This window comes from Orcinus orca, chromosome 9, assembly GCF_937001465.1.
Source record: "Orcinus orca chromosome 9, mOrcOrc1.1, whole genome shotgun sequence".
Classification (NCBI taxonomy): domain Eukaryota; kingdom Metazoa; phylum Chordata; class Mammalia; order Artiodactyla; family Delphinidae; genus Orcinus; species Orcinus orca.
This window is the reverse complement of record NC_064567.1, coordinates 17,044,593-17,060,488: the sequence shown is the minus strand read 5'-3', so window position 1 is coordinate 17,060,488 and position 15,896 is coordinate 17,044,593. Positions and strand designations below refer to the sequence as shown.

Sequence of the window (15,896 nt, the reverse complement as noted above, 5' to 3'; positions counted from 1 at the left end):
GTTCTGCGATAGCTTAAATGAGCATATGAAAGGATTAAAGAGGTTTACTGTGACCCTGTTTTCTTTAACACCTATTAAGATCCTGACACTCTAGTATTTCCTAGCTACAGCTTGCTCCTAGTAACTACTCAACATTTATTACAGGCAAACAATTTGTATCAGGCAACTGCGAGAAGAGCAAAACCTCTAGATGAGATAAGTAATATAGTTTATTTCTACTGAATCTTTCCTATGTCCTATTTTCTTTCCACTTATTTTTTTCCAGAAGTGGGATAGAGGGGGGAAATTCAGATTAATTAAAAGTTTGAGTCAAAGCACCGATACAGTTGTAGAGAAGACTGGAGGAGGAAGGCGATAGTAACGGAGTGAGGGAAATGCTGACACGCTGGCTGTAGCACAATTCAAGTTTATTCCATTTGTTCTTGCAACACAAAACTTCAACACAATATTATTTAGCATTCTGATGTACATGAACTAGGATAATATGAGAAACCCAATTGTGTCAAACGCATTACATTGTGGAAAAAATGAACTCAAATATATCAAAATGCACAAAGCACTAGTCTTCCTCCATTACTGCTTAGAAAGATATGATTGTTTCTCCATTTACAAAATAGAATCAGGACAATTTAAATTTTTTAAAATTTTGCATGCAAAACACTGCAGTTACTTATGCAGGAGGGCACTCTCACCAGCTTCTTCTATACACAATCGAGTATACAGTATTGCATGGAAGAAAACAGCAGCTCAGTTGAAGATTTAGGGAAAAAAAATCAAATAGGTACATATAGATTTGAAATCCATTATTTGGGGGAAAGAAATCAATGAATCAAGGGCGTACTTGCTGGCAGCTTCCACTCACTGCACCCACCTACCTCTCCTTCATGCCCCACTGGGTTTAGAAGGTGAGCTGTGAACTACTGCATCGATTCTCGTGCCGTAGCTCAACTGTAAGTCTACAGATACCAGTCTGAAGCTGCAAGGGGGAATCTGTTAGTATACTAATGTAGACAGGTAAACCACCTGTTTTCACTTGATACAGTGCATACGATATGACTGACTTAATACAAAACTACAGAACATGCAAGATTTTTTCTGAGATGTTAAATATTACTTCAGTGGAGAACAAAACTTACTTAATCTTTTACTAATGCATGTAGTACCAAAAAGCAGACAAGGTTTTAGCTTCCTTTAGTCAAAATATGAACATTAAGTGTTGTGAATTTCTCTGCCAAGTGGTTCAGAAATACATTATAAATAACCTAGTTAAAAAAAAGAAACTAAACCATCTTGGTCAGTCTATTCTGTTTATCTGTTATTTTCTCAAGCAACTGCTTCATAATTATGGGGTTTACAAAATGGCTGAGAAAGAAGAGGGAAGGCAGAGTAGCCTCTACTGCATTACAAGGAACATGAGGATAAACTGTACACAGAATCACATGGTCTCCAGACCAGGTGACTATGGAAGCAGACCAGGTTTAGGAATGACAGGACAGTGCACTCTCTGCAGCAGCCAACTACAAAAAATACTTTGAGAGTAAAGGTAAAACTGCGTAGAGAGTAAAATCCAAGCCTTTTAAACAGCACTATGCCAAGAAGTGGAAACAGAGATATCAAAACAGCTTGTCACTACGCTGACAGTTACAGTCTGATAGAGTGCCCTCCATCTTCAGTGAGGATAGCTCTGTGTTTCAGTTCAGTGATGTTATGAAGTACTGATTACGGACTTTTAATCCAACTCTAATAAATAGGCTGCATTAAGACAGCAGAATTAGCCAAATGTATCAAAGTATTTAAACCAGCATTTTGTGATTGTTTTCTTGGATGCAGGAAAATTACAGGGTTAGGCTAGTTTTAAGTGAAAAAGCCACAGGATAAAAAAAGGGTTCATGGGGAAAAATACACACACACAAACCCACACACCAACCAACCAATCAGCAAGTGGTAAGACTTGTTGGCCAGGCTGACTGTTCTTGGTACTAGTTTAACCCTGCTGTAGAATGCTACATTGCCTTAAAAAATCATCATTAATTCTTTGTTATCCACAATCTGAATACAAGTCCCTCACCCACCCTCCCCCGTTTTAAAAATTTGAGGTACATTCAATTATTCCATGACATGGCTAAGGAAAAACCCTTATATTTTTAGTAAGCTTATACGGATGGCAAGTCAAAGGAATCTTAATATTTTATATGCAGGACAGCAAATTTAAGGGTATATGTTTTAATTAGCTGTACTGCTCATGAAATAAACATTAGAAAATGTGTCTAAATATTTTCTGCAGGTCCCAAGAACACCATTTTAGGGCACTGTATTTTAAGAACACAGAATACAATTTGAAGTTCTCACATTTTATGCAATGCATAATATAGAAAAGAAAAAATATATATTATGCAGGTGGGTTGGCATACATTCAGCAGAAGCCTATCAACACCTCAGGGAAACTTGGTAACACGCATATTTTTAAGGGATGGGGTTAAGTTTGTCGAAACAGTAAATCTCACCCCAGTGATAGCTTTGGTGCAATAAGTAGTCAGCATCCAGGATGGGTCTGAGAGAGGCATTCCAAAGAATGTTCCTTGATTCTCCAAACACAACTGAGGCCAATCCATTCAAATAGCAAATGAAGAAAATCCATAGGTACTAAGACAACTGTTCTCTCTTTATGATACTAACAGGCTTATGACTATGATTCTATTTTTAAATCCCCTTTTACTACCAGCAGGAGTTTGAAAGTGTTTTCAATGTTCTATAAATGTCTGAATCTAGAGGAAAAAAAATATGCATACTGGAATGATTTCTCCTTTAGACTTCCAAAATTTTGAGATTTTATAAATAAAACTAGTCAGTTTTATCTAAAGATACATGAAATCCATGTGAAGGGGGAGAGGAAATCCAAAGTTCAGCCGCCCAGCAGTTTAGGAGTGTGCCCCTCCTCGCCTTAAATGAGCCTTCACATAAAGCTGGAAGTCACCGAGGGAAGATTTGGTCACCAACCACAGGCAGCGCTCTTAACTATGCCGGGAGATCCCCACTAGAGTGAATCTTAAGGCAGAAGGCTAGAGCTAATTGCTTATCTCAGCACCCTAAGTTACGTCACAGCAGCCACTACTGCTCGCACAGATGGGGCTACCAAATGTATAGTTGGCCTTGGTAGAGTCAGACCCTCAACGCAATCTAATTAATAAATTAGCCAGGGAGCTGAAAAGGTCAAACGTTAATGGTATATTTTGTCTTTGCTCTCCCATGGGTATAAGCTGTGGTTTTTTTTACTGGAAATGGAAAAGAGGCTAACCTGATCAGGAATCCTAGTAAAAGCCTGATCTTGTTTTTCTCCTCTCCTCCCAAACATTGTTTTTTTCTGGTAGTCTGATTTGTTATGAATTTCTCTCTCCCCTCACCCCTCTAGAAGTATTTTAGCTGAAGAAGCTGGCAGATAGAGAGTGACAGACAGACAGGCAGCAGTGTGAGGCCACAGGAGAGTCATTCTTCCAGAGCTGTTAGCCCATCCGTCCATCACTGAAGAAGGGCTTTGATTGCCTGGTTGTCAGTGGCTTCAAAGGCAGTCAGTCCATCTGGACCTTTCACAGTCTTATCAGCACCCTGGAAAAGAGGAAAGAGCCTTTATCATTAAACGATGCCCACAGCCAGGAGAAGAGAGTGAAAGCCAGGGCGCTTGGCAGAGGCAAAACTCCTTTACTACCGGAGTCCATTCTAGTGAAGGAAAAGCCCCGAACAGCTGGCAAGGTTAGAGACTAAGCTGTAAAAACACCAGATTATTTTTCAGGCACTAGAAATGTAAACTAGAAACACAACTTGCCAATAACATAGGCAATGACTGACTTTTATTTATACTATCATATATTTACTCAATTAAGCTTTAAAAAAGAAGATCCCTATGTAGTATAAAACAGGGAGGGTTGGGAAGGAAATCACTTTTGCTAAAGAAGAAAGTATTACTGCGACAAAATTATCTTTTTTTCTTCTTTGCAACACTTTTTGGAGAGTGCATAAGTAATACACACATTTGTAAAATCTAGAACTTACAAACCTTTTATTTTAGACAAATTCCTAAAGAACATGTACAATATTGGTCATTATACTTACAAAAACTTAGCAGTAAATGGCTGGGATGTGGGCTAGGAAAGGAGGATACCTGCTATCATCTAGGGAAATTCTCTCCAGCTTGCTGTCAATGCTTCATGCAGAGAGTGCTGTCATGGAACATTTTACTTTGCAACATGGCACTCTAGTTTCGAGAATGTGTACGCATACCTTTGTGTCTATTGTTTTTATCTGTCTTCCCTTATTAGAGTGAAAACTCAATGGGAGTAGAAATCTTGTTCGTATTATCCACTATTGTGTCCCCAGTATCTAAAAAAGTACCTAGTGCATGGTGGGTGAATTTGCTCCCAAACCAAGTCTGAACCTCTCTAACTTCCACAGGTAGCAACACTCCACCATGGAAAGGTTCTCTGCTAGCTCCAGCCCAACCTGTATTTATTCACCAAATAACCTCTTGTGTCCTGTCCTCCTCCCATTGCCAAGTCTCACTCATTCTTCTGTTCCTGAGGCCTATGGAATTGTCTAAACTTGGCATGCATGGTCCTGTAGAGACAAACTCTAGTCAAATTCACCAGTCTCTTTTCCCATTAATCTTTCAATACTCTAATCCTCTGGAATGTCACCATTCCTCAATGTACCAGGTGCCATGACTTTACACTTGTTGGAATATGGAATGCCTTGCCCCCTTTCTGCTGGCAAATCCATTCACTCATTCAACAAATATTTACTGAATGTTTGATGCATAGACACAAAACAAGATAGAGCCTGCCAGTTTGGCTGGTGTGAGAGACAGACAAGTCAACCAGTATGACACAGTGGGATGAGAACAATAGCGTTATGCACAGTGATGAGTGGTCTGTAAACCATAATGGGATGTGGTTAGGAGAGTGTAAGAAAGTCCTTCTGGATGAGGTAATGCTTGAGCTGAGCCTTGAGTAAGTACAAGTTGATTAGGTAAACCAGGAAGAAGATGACAGACATTCTAGCAAGTGTTAAATTATCACAAAGTCCTCCTCAATATGACTATAAAAGTCTGTTTTCTAATTGAATTTAACTGCATTATGGAACATATGGAACTTACAGTTAAGTGAGAGAGAAATCTGTGAGAACTTCAGTGTGGTGAGTACTCCAACACAGGTTAAGTGACAATAATTGGGACCATTGTATCGAAAACAAATTTTAAAATTTATTTTTTATTGAATTACAATGTTGTGTTAATTACTGCTGTACAGCAAAAGTGACTCAGCTATATACATATACAGTATATATTCTTTTCCATATTCTTTTCCATTACGGTTTATCACAGGATATTGAATACAGTTCCCTGTGCTGTACAGTAGGACCTTGTTGTTTACCCATTCTATACATAGTAGTTTACATCTGCTAATCCCACATTCCCACTCCTACCCTCTCCCACTGCCCCCCCCACCCCCCTGCCCTGGGGCAACCACCAGTCTATTCTCTCTGTCCCTGATTCTGTTTCATAGATAGGTTCATTTGTATCATATTTTAGATTCCACATATAAATCATATGGTATTTGTCCTTCTCTATCATACTAAGTTAAGTAAGTCAGAAAATCTCTAGGTCCATCCATGTTGCTGCAAATGGCATTATTTCATTCTTTTTTATGGCCGCGTAGTATTCCATTGTATATAGGTACCACATCTTCTTTATTCATTCATCTGTTGATGGACATTTAGGTTGTTGCCATGTCTTGGCTATTGTGAACAGTGCTGCTATGAGCATAGGGGTGGCATGTATCTTTTTGAATTATAGTTTTGTCTGGATATATGCCCAGGAGTGGGACTGCTGGATCATATGGTAATTCTATTTTTAGCAAAACAAATTATTTCTTATTCAATATTGATAACTGTTTTTATGACTAACATTGTAAACTGTAATTCTGCATTAACAAAAACTTAAATATCATAGTGACTATCTGTTGCTTTTTAGCTGCCAGACTTCCCTTCTTTTGATAACAGCACCCTAATTTCATTCTGGGGAATCATTTGTCCCCATTGTGTGGACTCCTAGAACTGTAACTTAAGGTGCCATGTACTTTCCTTGCCAGGCATCAAAGCAGGACGCTCACTTCTGGATTTTGAATCTTGATTAGAGAGAACAAAAGAAAGACAACAAGAAGTCAGAGCTCATTTATTTCTGTGTTATCACCCAGAAGAGACAGTTGAGAAGTTCCTGCTATCTAGAGTCTTACAGCTACCATAGCTCTGGCCTCTTCTGAGCCTGGTCCTCCAGCTTTCCTATTGATTCTCTGACTAGTCCAACATCTTCAAAAATTCCTTTTTTACTTGTTAGAGTCAACTTCTGCTATATGCAACCCCCAAAATCTGATAAAAGTATTAAAAATTTTATATAAATCATCTTTTTTTCTAATTGTAATACAAACTAATCACAGAACTCAGAATATACACCAAAAAACTCCCGGTAAAAAGAATTCCATTGATAATAGCATCAAAAAGAATAAAATGTTAGGAATAAAGTTAATGAACTCAAACCAGTTCTTCTAAAAAAGATAAACCAATTTTGTCAACGTGGAAAAGGATATTAAAAGAAAATGATTTTTTGATACTTGATGCAGTTATTGGAGAACTTAAGTATATCTGGCCTCACCCCTTTCCCGAGGAAACCATTTTCAGTAGTTCTTAGTTCTAGTGATTATCTCCGTGGCTCTAAGTACTATACTCGTGCCACTATTTGAGTTATTAACTTCAGAGACTACCTTCTGACTCCCTGCTGCATGGATGCTGCTCTAGCAGGGAGCACATCCCTTCCCCACATCCTCCCAATGTCTTATACTTCAAATAGCAGTTTCTGTTTCTTTGTAAATATGTTTGTATTTAAAACCTGTTTCTTGTTCCATCAAATTCCTCTACTTTATAAGATACTTTCTCCACCTTCCCATTACTCCCTCTACCTCTTAAATTGCCAGCTTTTCTATTTTGTCAAGATTAACTTTTATATTCGGTTCTGTAAAAACTGTTGTTTATTGATTGATTTTTTCCTCCTATAGTCACCATACTGTATATTATATCCCCAGGACTTACTTATCTTATAAATGGAAGTTTCTACCTTTTGACCACCTTTACCCATTCCTCGCCCCCCCATCTGTTTTCTGTTACCTGTGAATTTTGAGACTCTTCATATAAGTGAGATAATACAGTATTTGTCTTTCTCTGATTTATCTCACTTAGCATAATGCCCTCAAGGTCATCCATGTTGTTGCAAATGGCAGGACTTTCTTCTTTTTTTAATAGCTAAGTAATAATCCACTGCATTATGTGTGCATATGTGTGTGTGTATATACACACCCACACACCCACCCCATTTTATTTATCCATGCATCTGTTGATAGACACTTAGGTTATTTTCCTGTCTTGGCTACAGTAAATAATGCTGCAGTGAACACAAGGTGTAGATAACTTTTTGAGTTAGGATTTTTGTTTCCTTCAGATAAACCCCCAGAAGTAAAATTGCTGGATCACATGGCAGTCCTATTTTTAATTTCTTAAGGAACCTCCATACTGTCTTCCACGGAGACTGCACCAATTTATATCCCCTCCAATAGTGCACGAGGGTTCCCTTTATTCCACATCCTTGCCAACACTTATTATTTCTTCTATCTTTGATAGCAGCCATTCTCATAGGTAAGAGGTGACAATTCATTGTGGTTTTGATTTGTATTTGCCTGATGATTAGTGACGTTGAGGAACCTTTTTATGTATCTGTTGGCCATCTGTATATCTTCTTTGTATAAATGTCTATTCAGATCCTCTGCCCATTTTAAAATCAGATTTTTTTTTTCTACTGAGTTTTTTTTTTCTATTGAGTTATATGAATTCATTATATATTTTGGGTATTATCCCCTTATCAGATACATGGTTTGCAAATATTTTTCTCCCATTCTATAGGCGGCCTTTTCATTTTGTTGATGGTTTCCTTTGCCTTTAGTGTCAAATTCAAAAACTCATCACGAAGACGAATGTCGAAGAGCTTACTATCTATGTTTTTCTCTAGGAGTTCCATGGTTTCAGGTCTTATTTTAAAGTCTTTAATTCATTTTGAGTCGATTTTTGTGTATGGTGTAAGATAGTGGTCCAGTTTCATTCTTTTGCATGTGCCTGTCCACTTTTCTCAACAGTATTTCCCTATTATATATTCTTGGCTGCTTTGTGGTAAATTAATTGTGTGTGTGTGTGTGTGTGTGTGTGTGTGTGTGTGTATGGGTTTATTTCTGGATTCTCTATTCCATTGATCTATGTACCTGTTTTCACGTCAATACTATACTGTTTTGATTCCTACATATTTGTAATATCATTTGGAATCAGGAAATGTGATGCTGCTAGCTTTGTCTCTTTTCTCAGGATTCCTTTGGCTATTCAGGATCTGCTGTGGTTCCATAAAAATTTTAGCATTGTTTAATCTAGTTCTGTGAAAAATGCCATTGGAATTTTGATGGAAACTACATTAAAGCTTGCTTTGGGCAGTCTGGACATTTTAACAATATTGATGCTGCCAATACATGAGCACAGAACATCTTCTCATTTATTAGTGTCTTTAATATATTTCATCAATGTTGTACAGTTGTCAGCATAAGAGTCTTTTGCCTCCTTGGTTAAATTTCTTTCTAGGTATTTTATTCTTTTTGACGCAATTTTATGGAGAATTAAAAAAAATTCTCTTCTAATTTGTTATTAGTGTATAGAAACACAACTGATTTTTGTATATTGATTTTGTATCCTGCAAGTTTACTGAATTAGTTGAACAGTTCTAACAGTTTTTTTTTTTTTTTTTTTTTTTTTTGCTGTATGCGGGCCTCTCTGTTGTGGCCTCTCCCGTTGCGGAGCACAGGCTCCGGACGCGCAGGATCAGCAGCCATGGCTCACGGGCCCAGCCGCTCTGCGGCATGTGGGATCTTCCCAGACCTGGGCACGAACCCGTGTCCCCTGCATTCGCAGGCGGACTCTCAACCACTGTGCTACCAGGGAAGCCCCTAACAATTTTTTAGTGGAGTCTTGAGGGTTTTCTATATGGAGTATCCTGTCACCTGCAAACAGAGAACATTTTACTTCTTCCCTTCTAACTTGGATGCTTTTTATTTCTTTTCTTGCCTAACTGCTCTGGCTAGGGACTTCCAGTACTATGTTAAATAAGTGGTGAGAGTGGGCAACCTCATCTTGTTCATTATGTTAGGGGAAAAACTTTCAGTTTTTCACTGTTGATTATGATGTATAGCTTGTGGCCATAATATGGCCTTCATTATGCCGAGGCATGTTCCCTCTACAGCCACTTTGTTGAGTGTTTTTATTATGAATGAACGTTAAATTATGTCAAATGCTTTTTCTGCATCTACTGAGATGATCATATGATTTTTATCCTTCATTTTGTTATTGTGGTGTTCACACTGATTGATCTGCAGATGCTGAATCATCCTTGTGTCCCCAGAATAAATCCCAGTTGACCATGGAGTATGATCCTTTTAATGTATTGCTGAATTTGATTTGCTAACATATTGTTGAGGACTTTTGCATCTATGTTCATCAGGGATATTGGTCTGCAATTTTCTTGTGGCATCCTTGTCTGGTTTTGGTATAGGGGTAATGCTGGCCTTGTAAAATGAGTTTGGAAGCGGTCCCATCTGTATTGATGTTTTTGGGAAGACTTTGAGAAGGATTGGTATTAATTCTTCATTAAATGTTTGGTAGAACTCACCAGTAAAGCGATCTGGTCCTGGATATTGATAGACTTTTACAGTTAAAATATATAAACAGTGCTTAAATTACTTCTGGGTAAACACTGCTCACTGTGGCACCTAGCAGACAAACTATGATCAGTTTTATTTCTATTGTTCCAATATCAAAAACCCTGTGCAACTCTCCCAAGTGACAGAATCGGGAGATCCACACCCAAGTTTTCCCCACTCCTGTTCGTTCATTTACAAATAACAACTTTTGACCCAATTTGTTATGGTTTGGCTAAACTGCTATAACAAAGAGAGGCTAAAACACAATGTATTAAACTAAGTTAATTTATTTCTCTCTCATAAAACAGTCTACTGCTAAGTGTGCTCACCTCCACATGTGCTTCCAGCCTGCTGGGTATGGGGGTGAAAGTCCCCAGTAAGTGGCTTCACATTTTAGGTGATGATCTAGAAGTGGCACACATCATTTGTGCACATCCCATCAGCCCAAACTTAGACACAAAGTCATATAACTGAGATACAAGGACTAGCTAGGCTGCAATGTATGCACCCAGTTAAAACCTGGGGTTCCCCTTCTAAAAGAAAGAGTAAAAAATGGACACAGAAGGCAATTTATAGTCTAATCTATGCTGTCCTGAAAATGCTTTAGAATATTACCTCCAAGTTCTGTCTGTCTAGCCTGCCTCTCCTTCCTGCACCCACTACCTTCCACTCCACCCTCCTCCCCTTTACTTTCTCTCTGCTTTGTTTAAATGCTGGATTCTCCATGGTTCTGGTCTTTGGCACTCTTCGCTTTTTGCCTGATCTCATCCATGTTACAATTTAAGTTCCAACCTTTATACTCATTTTGAATATCTACCCTGATCTTTAAACCCATATATATATAAACACATATACATGCCACTGAGACTTATCTACTTTAAGTCCCAGAAATACCGCAAACTCTACGATTCCTAAAGTGAATCCATGATCTTTTCCTACAAACTTGTTTCTTTTTCTGCAGTATTCACTATCATGGTAAGAACCACCTTCCAGGAACTGTGGAGACACTATGCAGTTCTTCTTGTTTACTTCACATGTTATCAGTCACCAAATCTTTAGACCATAATGTTCCTAACATTTTCCACCTGTCCTTGCTACCACTACTTTCTTAGTTCAAGATTTTCATATGAAAATTCTAATGCAAGCTAGCCTCATCCACTGGAGGGCAGAGAGCAGAAGCAAGAAGAACTACAATTCTGCAGCCTGTAGAATGAAAACCACATTAACAGGAAGACAGACAAAATGAAAAGGCAGAAGACTATGTACCAGATGAAGGAACAAGGTAAAACCCCAGAAAAGCAACTAAAAGAAGTGGAGATAGATAGGCAACCTTCCAGAAAAAGAATTCAGAATAATGATAGTGAATATGATCCAGGACCTCGGAAAAAGAACGGAGGCAAAGACTGAGAAGATGCAAGAAATGTTTAACAAAGACCTAGAAGAATTAAAGAACAAACAAACAGCGATGAGCAATACAATAACTGAAATGAAAAATACACTATAGAAGGAAACAATGGCAGAATAACTGAGGCAGAAGAACGGATAAGTGACCTAGAAGACGGAATGGTGGAATTCACTGCCATGGAACAGAATAAAGAAAAAAGAGTGAAAAGAAATGAAGACAGCCTAAGAGACCTCTGGGACAACATTAAATGCACAAACACTCACATTATAGGGGTCCCAGAAGGAGAAGAAAGAGAGAAAGGACCAGAGAAAATAGCTGAAGAGATTATAGTTGAAAACTTCCCTAACATAGGAAAGGAAATAGCCACCCAAGTCCAGAAAGCACAGAGTCCCAGTCAGGACCCAAGGAGAAACACACTGAGACACAGAGTAATCAAACTGACGAAAATTAAAGACAAAGAAAAATTATTAAAAGCAACAAAGGGAAAACGACAAATAACATACAAGGGAACTCCCATAAGGTTAACAGCTGATTTCTCAGCAGAAACTCTACAAGCCAGAAGGGAGTGGCATGATATACTTAAAGTGATGAAAGGGAAGAACCTACAACCAAGATTACTCTACCCTGCCAGGATCTCATTCAGATCCGATGGAGAAATCAAAAGCTTTACAGACAAGCAAAAGCTAAGAGAATTCAGCAACACCAAACCAGCTCTACAACAAAGGCTAAAGGAACTTCTCTAAGTGGGAAACACAAGAGAAGGACCTACAAAAACAAACCCAAAACAATTAAGAAAATGGTAATAGCAACATACATATCAATAATTATTTTAAATGTGAATGGATTAAATGCTCCAACCAAAGGCACAGGCTTGCTGAATGGATACAAAAACAAGACCCATATACATGCTGTCTACAAGAGACCCACTTCAGACCTAGGTACACATACAGACTGAAAGTGAGGGGATGGAAAAAGATATTCCATGCAAATGGAAAGTGAAAGAAAGCTGGAGTAGCAATACTCATATCGGATAAAATAGACTTTAAAATAATGTTACAAGAGACAAGGAAGGACACTACATAATGATCAAGGGATCAATCCAAGAAGAAGATATAACAATTATAAATATGTATGCACCTCATAGGAGCACCTCAATACATACGGCAAATGCTAACAGCTATAAAAGAGTAAATCGACAGTAACACAATAACACAATAATAGTGGGGGACTTTAACACCTCACTTACAACAATGGACAGATCATCCAAACAGAAAGTTAATAAGGAAACACAAGCTTTAAATAACACAATAGACCAGATTTAATTGATATTTATAGGACATTCCATTAGAAAACAGCAGATTACACTTTCTTCTCAAGTGCACATGGAACATTCTCTAGGCTAGATCACATCTTGGGTCACAAATCAAGCCTCGGAAAATTTAAAAAATGGCAATCGTATCAAGCATCTTTTCTGACCACAATGCTATGAGACTGGAAAGCAATTACAGGAAAAAAAAAACTGTAAAAAACCACGAATACATGGAGGCTAAACGGTGCACTACTAAATAACCAAGAGATCACTGAAGAAATCAAAGAAGAAATAAAAAAATACATAGAAACAAATGACAACAAAAACACAATGACCCAAACCCTCTGGGACACAGCAAAAGCAGTTCTAAGAAGGAAGTTTATAGCAATACAATCTCACCTCAAGAAGCAAGAAAAATCTCAAACAATCTAACACGACACCTAAAGCAACTAGAGAAAGAAGAACAAAGAAAACCCAGTCAGTACAAGGAAAGAAATCATAAAGATCAGAGCAGAAATAAATGAAATAGAAATGAAGAAAACAATAGCAAAAATCAATAAAACTACTAAAAGCTGTTTCTTTGAAAGCTGGTTCTTTCTTGCCTCTGCAACCTTCTCACATTGCTGCTTCTGCTTGGAAAGGTACTCCAGTTCTCTATTAGATTCTTGGACACTAAGTTGCTAAGATTCAACTCAAGTGTCAACTGCTTTTTGAAGTTACATTTGTGGTACCTAAAGTTGTAATGACATCCTTATTTATAACACACTATGCCCTTGACTCCCAGGACCACACGTGACCTCTTCTTCCTTTAGGTGTCTGCTGTTACATAAACTCCTGTCACAGCAATCACAACACTTTGTGCACTTGTTTTACATTTTGTTTATCAGTCTCTGAAATCACAAGGCCTTGCAGTGTCAATAACAGGCTATCAAATGATATTAGAAAAATTAAATGTTTTTTAAAATTAATTGATATAGACAGGGACTGTACACATACAATAAAGGACTAGATCAGGACTAGGCTCACCTGCTTATAGTTACAGCGTGATTCTGATTGTGATAGTTTCCTGGAGGAGGAAAAGGTTGCTACAGCCAAGTTAAGTGGCCCAAGTAGAGAGACAGGCCATTTGTCATTCTAGGGAGTAAAAAAGCTTTAAAACCTCACCAGTAATTTCTTCATTTTCAAAAGTTACCGTTTTAGACAATCAAGTATTATTTGATAGTTAAGTTGTAGAATATGGGGAATGTTTAAAAAAATTCATCATACTATCTCTGCCCTTGAATAGAATAGTTTACAATGTAGCTAGAAAGATAAGATATACTGGCATGAAACAAGAGTGCATCTTTATCTACTTCTTACTTCAGATAGCTCAATTCTGCTTTATACCACCAGGTTTTTTTGTGTTTTTTAAAAAATTACCACCAGTTCTTAATCTGGACAAATAGGCCAGAAAACTGGATTAGTAACATTTAAAGAATGAAACTCTTAAACTTGTACTCAGGTTATCTGACATTATCTTGACAGAAGGCTTTCGTGGCAAAGATGACAATTATAATTATACTAATCAATTGTTAAAACACTACGCAGCTTTGTTTCAATGCAAAATTTATCAAATCAATTAAAAAATTAGCATTTAGATACACACATGACATCTTGGCGGACATTTCTGTATTATGTTGCTAGATACTGTTTCACAACCTTGCAATATAACCACTATCTCAGAAATAAAAATTCAGCAACCATGGTTTGGTATATTCAACTCACTTTTGGAAAGAAAGTGGGTTAGAATCAAGTACAAAAGGAATGCCTGAATAAATATATCTGATATTAAATGTCCCAACAAGGACTCTTAAAATGTAAAGGAACAAAGCAATTCTTTGTGCTCTCCCTTTAACCACTTGATTAACTCTTATTCAATTGTTTCCGTGAAGCCCTTCTGGAGTTTCCAGGACAGCTGGCTCCCTCTCTTCCTGTATGCCCCCTGGCACGTTGCTGATCATACTTCAAGGTGTATACTGGGTTGGTCAAAAAGTTTGTTCGGTTTTAAGTAAAAATAAAAGACACATTTTTCATTTTCACCAAGAACTTTATTGAATGGATTCATTAACCAAATGAACTTTTTGGCCAACCCAGTACTACAGCTTGGCTCATCCAAAGTCTAGCGCAAACCCCTTTTTTCTGTGCTTTCCTCTCCTATAGAGGCTGAAAAGGCACTGAATCCCCAGACTCCCTTAAAGCTACAGGTGGCCATCTGGCACAAAGCTGGCATCTCGTGGATAGCTTTCCTTTTCCAATAAAGCCTCAGGGAGGAGAGTGTCCTTAACTGTTTCCCTTCTCCCTGCCCCAAACAGACACAATGCCTGGAGGTTCAGCAGTCATCTTGCAACCGTAAGGAGTGGGGAAGACAGGGGAGAAGAGAGTGTGGGGTACTGAGGACAAGTGGAGCCAGCTACTCAGCCCTGGACTGCTTACCTTCAGGCATTTCATTAAGAGCCACTTGTTTTTTTTCTAAGTTGAGATATAATTGACATAGACCATTATACTAGTTTTAGTTGTACAACATGACGATATGATATATGTATATATTGCAAAATTTACCACAATAAGGTTAGTTAACATCCATCACTGTAGAGTTACGATTTTTTTTCCTTCTGATGAGAGCTTTTAAGCCTTACTGTCTTCACAGCTTTCAGGTATATAATACAGTACTAAGGATAGCTACCGTGCCGTTGTTGCATCCCCAGGACTGACTTACCTGATAATTCTAGGCCTCTAACCTTTTGACCCCACACACCCTCCACCCAGCCGCCTGCCTCTGGCAACCATCAATCTAATCTGTTCTCTGTATCTGAGTTTGTTTCGTTTTTGTTGTAGATTCCATATATAAGTGAGATCATACAGTATTTTTCTCTGACGTATTTCATTTAGCGTAATGCCTTCAAGGTCCATCCATGTTGTCACCTAGAGATTATCATACTAAGTGAAGTCAAAGACAAATTTATGGTTTCACTTTTATGTGGAATCTAAAAAACAGTACAAATGAACTTATTTACAAAGCAGAAACAGACTCACAGACTTAGAAAACAAACTTATGGTTACCAAAGGGGAAGGGTGAGGAGGGATAAATTGGGAGTATGGGATTAACAGATGCACCTACCATATATAAAATAGATAAATAACAAGGATGTATGTATAGAACAGGGAACTATATTCAATATCTTGTAAGGGAAAAGAATTTCTAAAAGTATATAGATACACACACACATATATATGTATAACCAGATCACTTTGCTGTACACCTGAAACTAACACAATATTGTAAATCAACTATACTTCAATTTAAAAAAATTGTGAA

At 37.8% G+C, this 15,896-nt stretch overlaps 1 protein-coding gene and 1 long non-coding RNA gene across 3 annotated transcripts in view; one reads left to right on the top strand and one right to left on the bottom strand.

Annotated features, from left to right (window-relative positions):
* The window catches only part of LOC125965479 (uncharacterized), a 37,112-nt gene that overhangs the window by 18,329 nt on the left and 2,887 nt on the right, over positions 1 to 15,896 (top strand). The window lies entirely within an intron of this gene.
* The window catches only part of MTPN (myotrophin), a 62,684-nt gene continuing 47,178 nt past the window's right edge, over positions 391 to 15,896 (bottom strand). The window contains exon 4 of one of the 2 annotated variants that reach the window (XM_004272165.4): positions 391 to 3,603. In XM_004272165.4, coding sequence (XP_004272213.1) covers positions 3,517 to 3,603 — 87 coding nt within the window. In that variant the 3' untranslated portion in view covers positions 391 to 3,516. Of the gene's footprint in view, positions 6,174 to 15,896 lie in introns of both variants that reach the window. The other variant, XM_033432385.2, reaches the window with a different exon arrangement.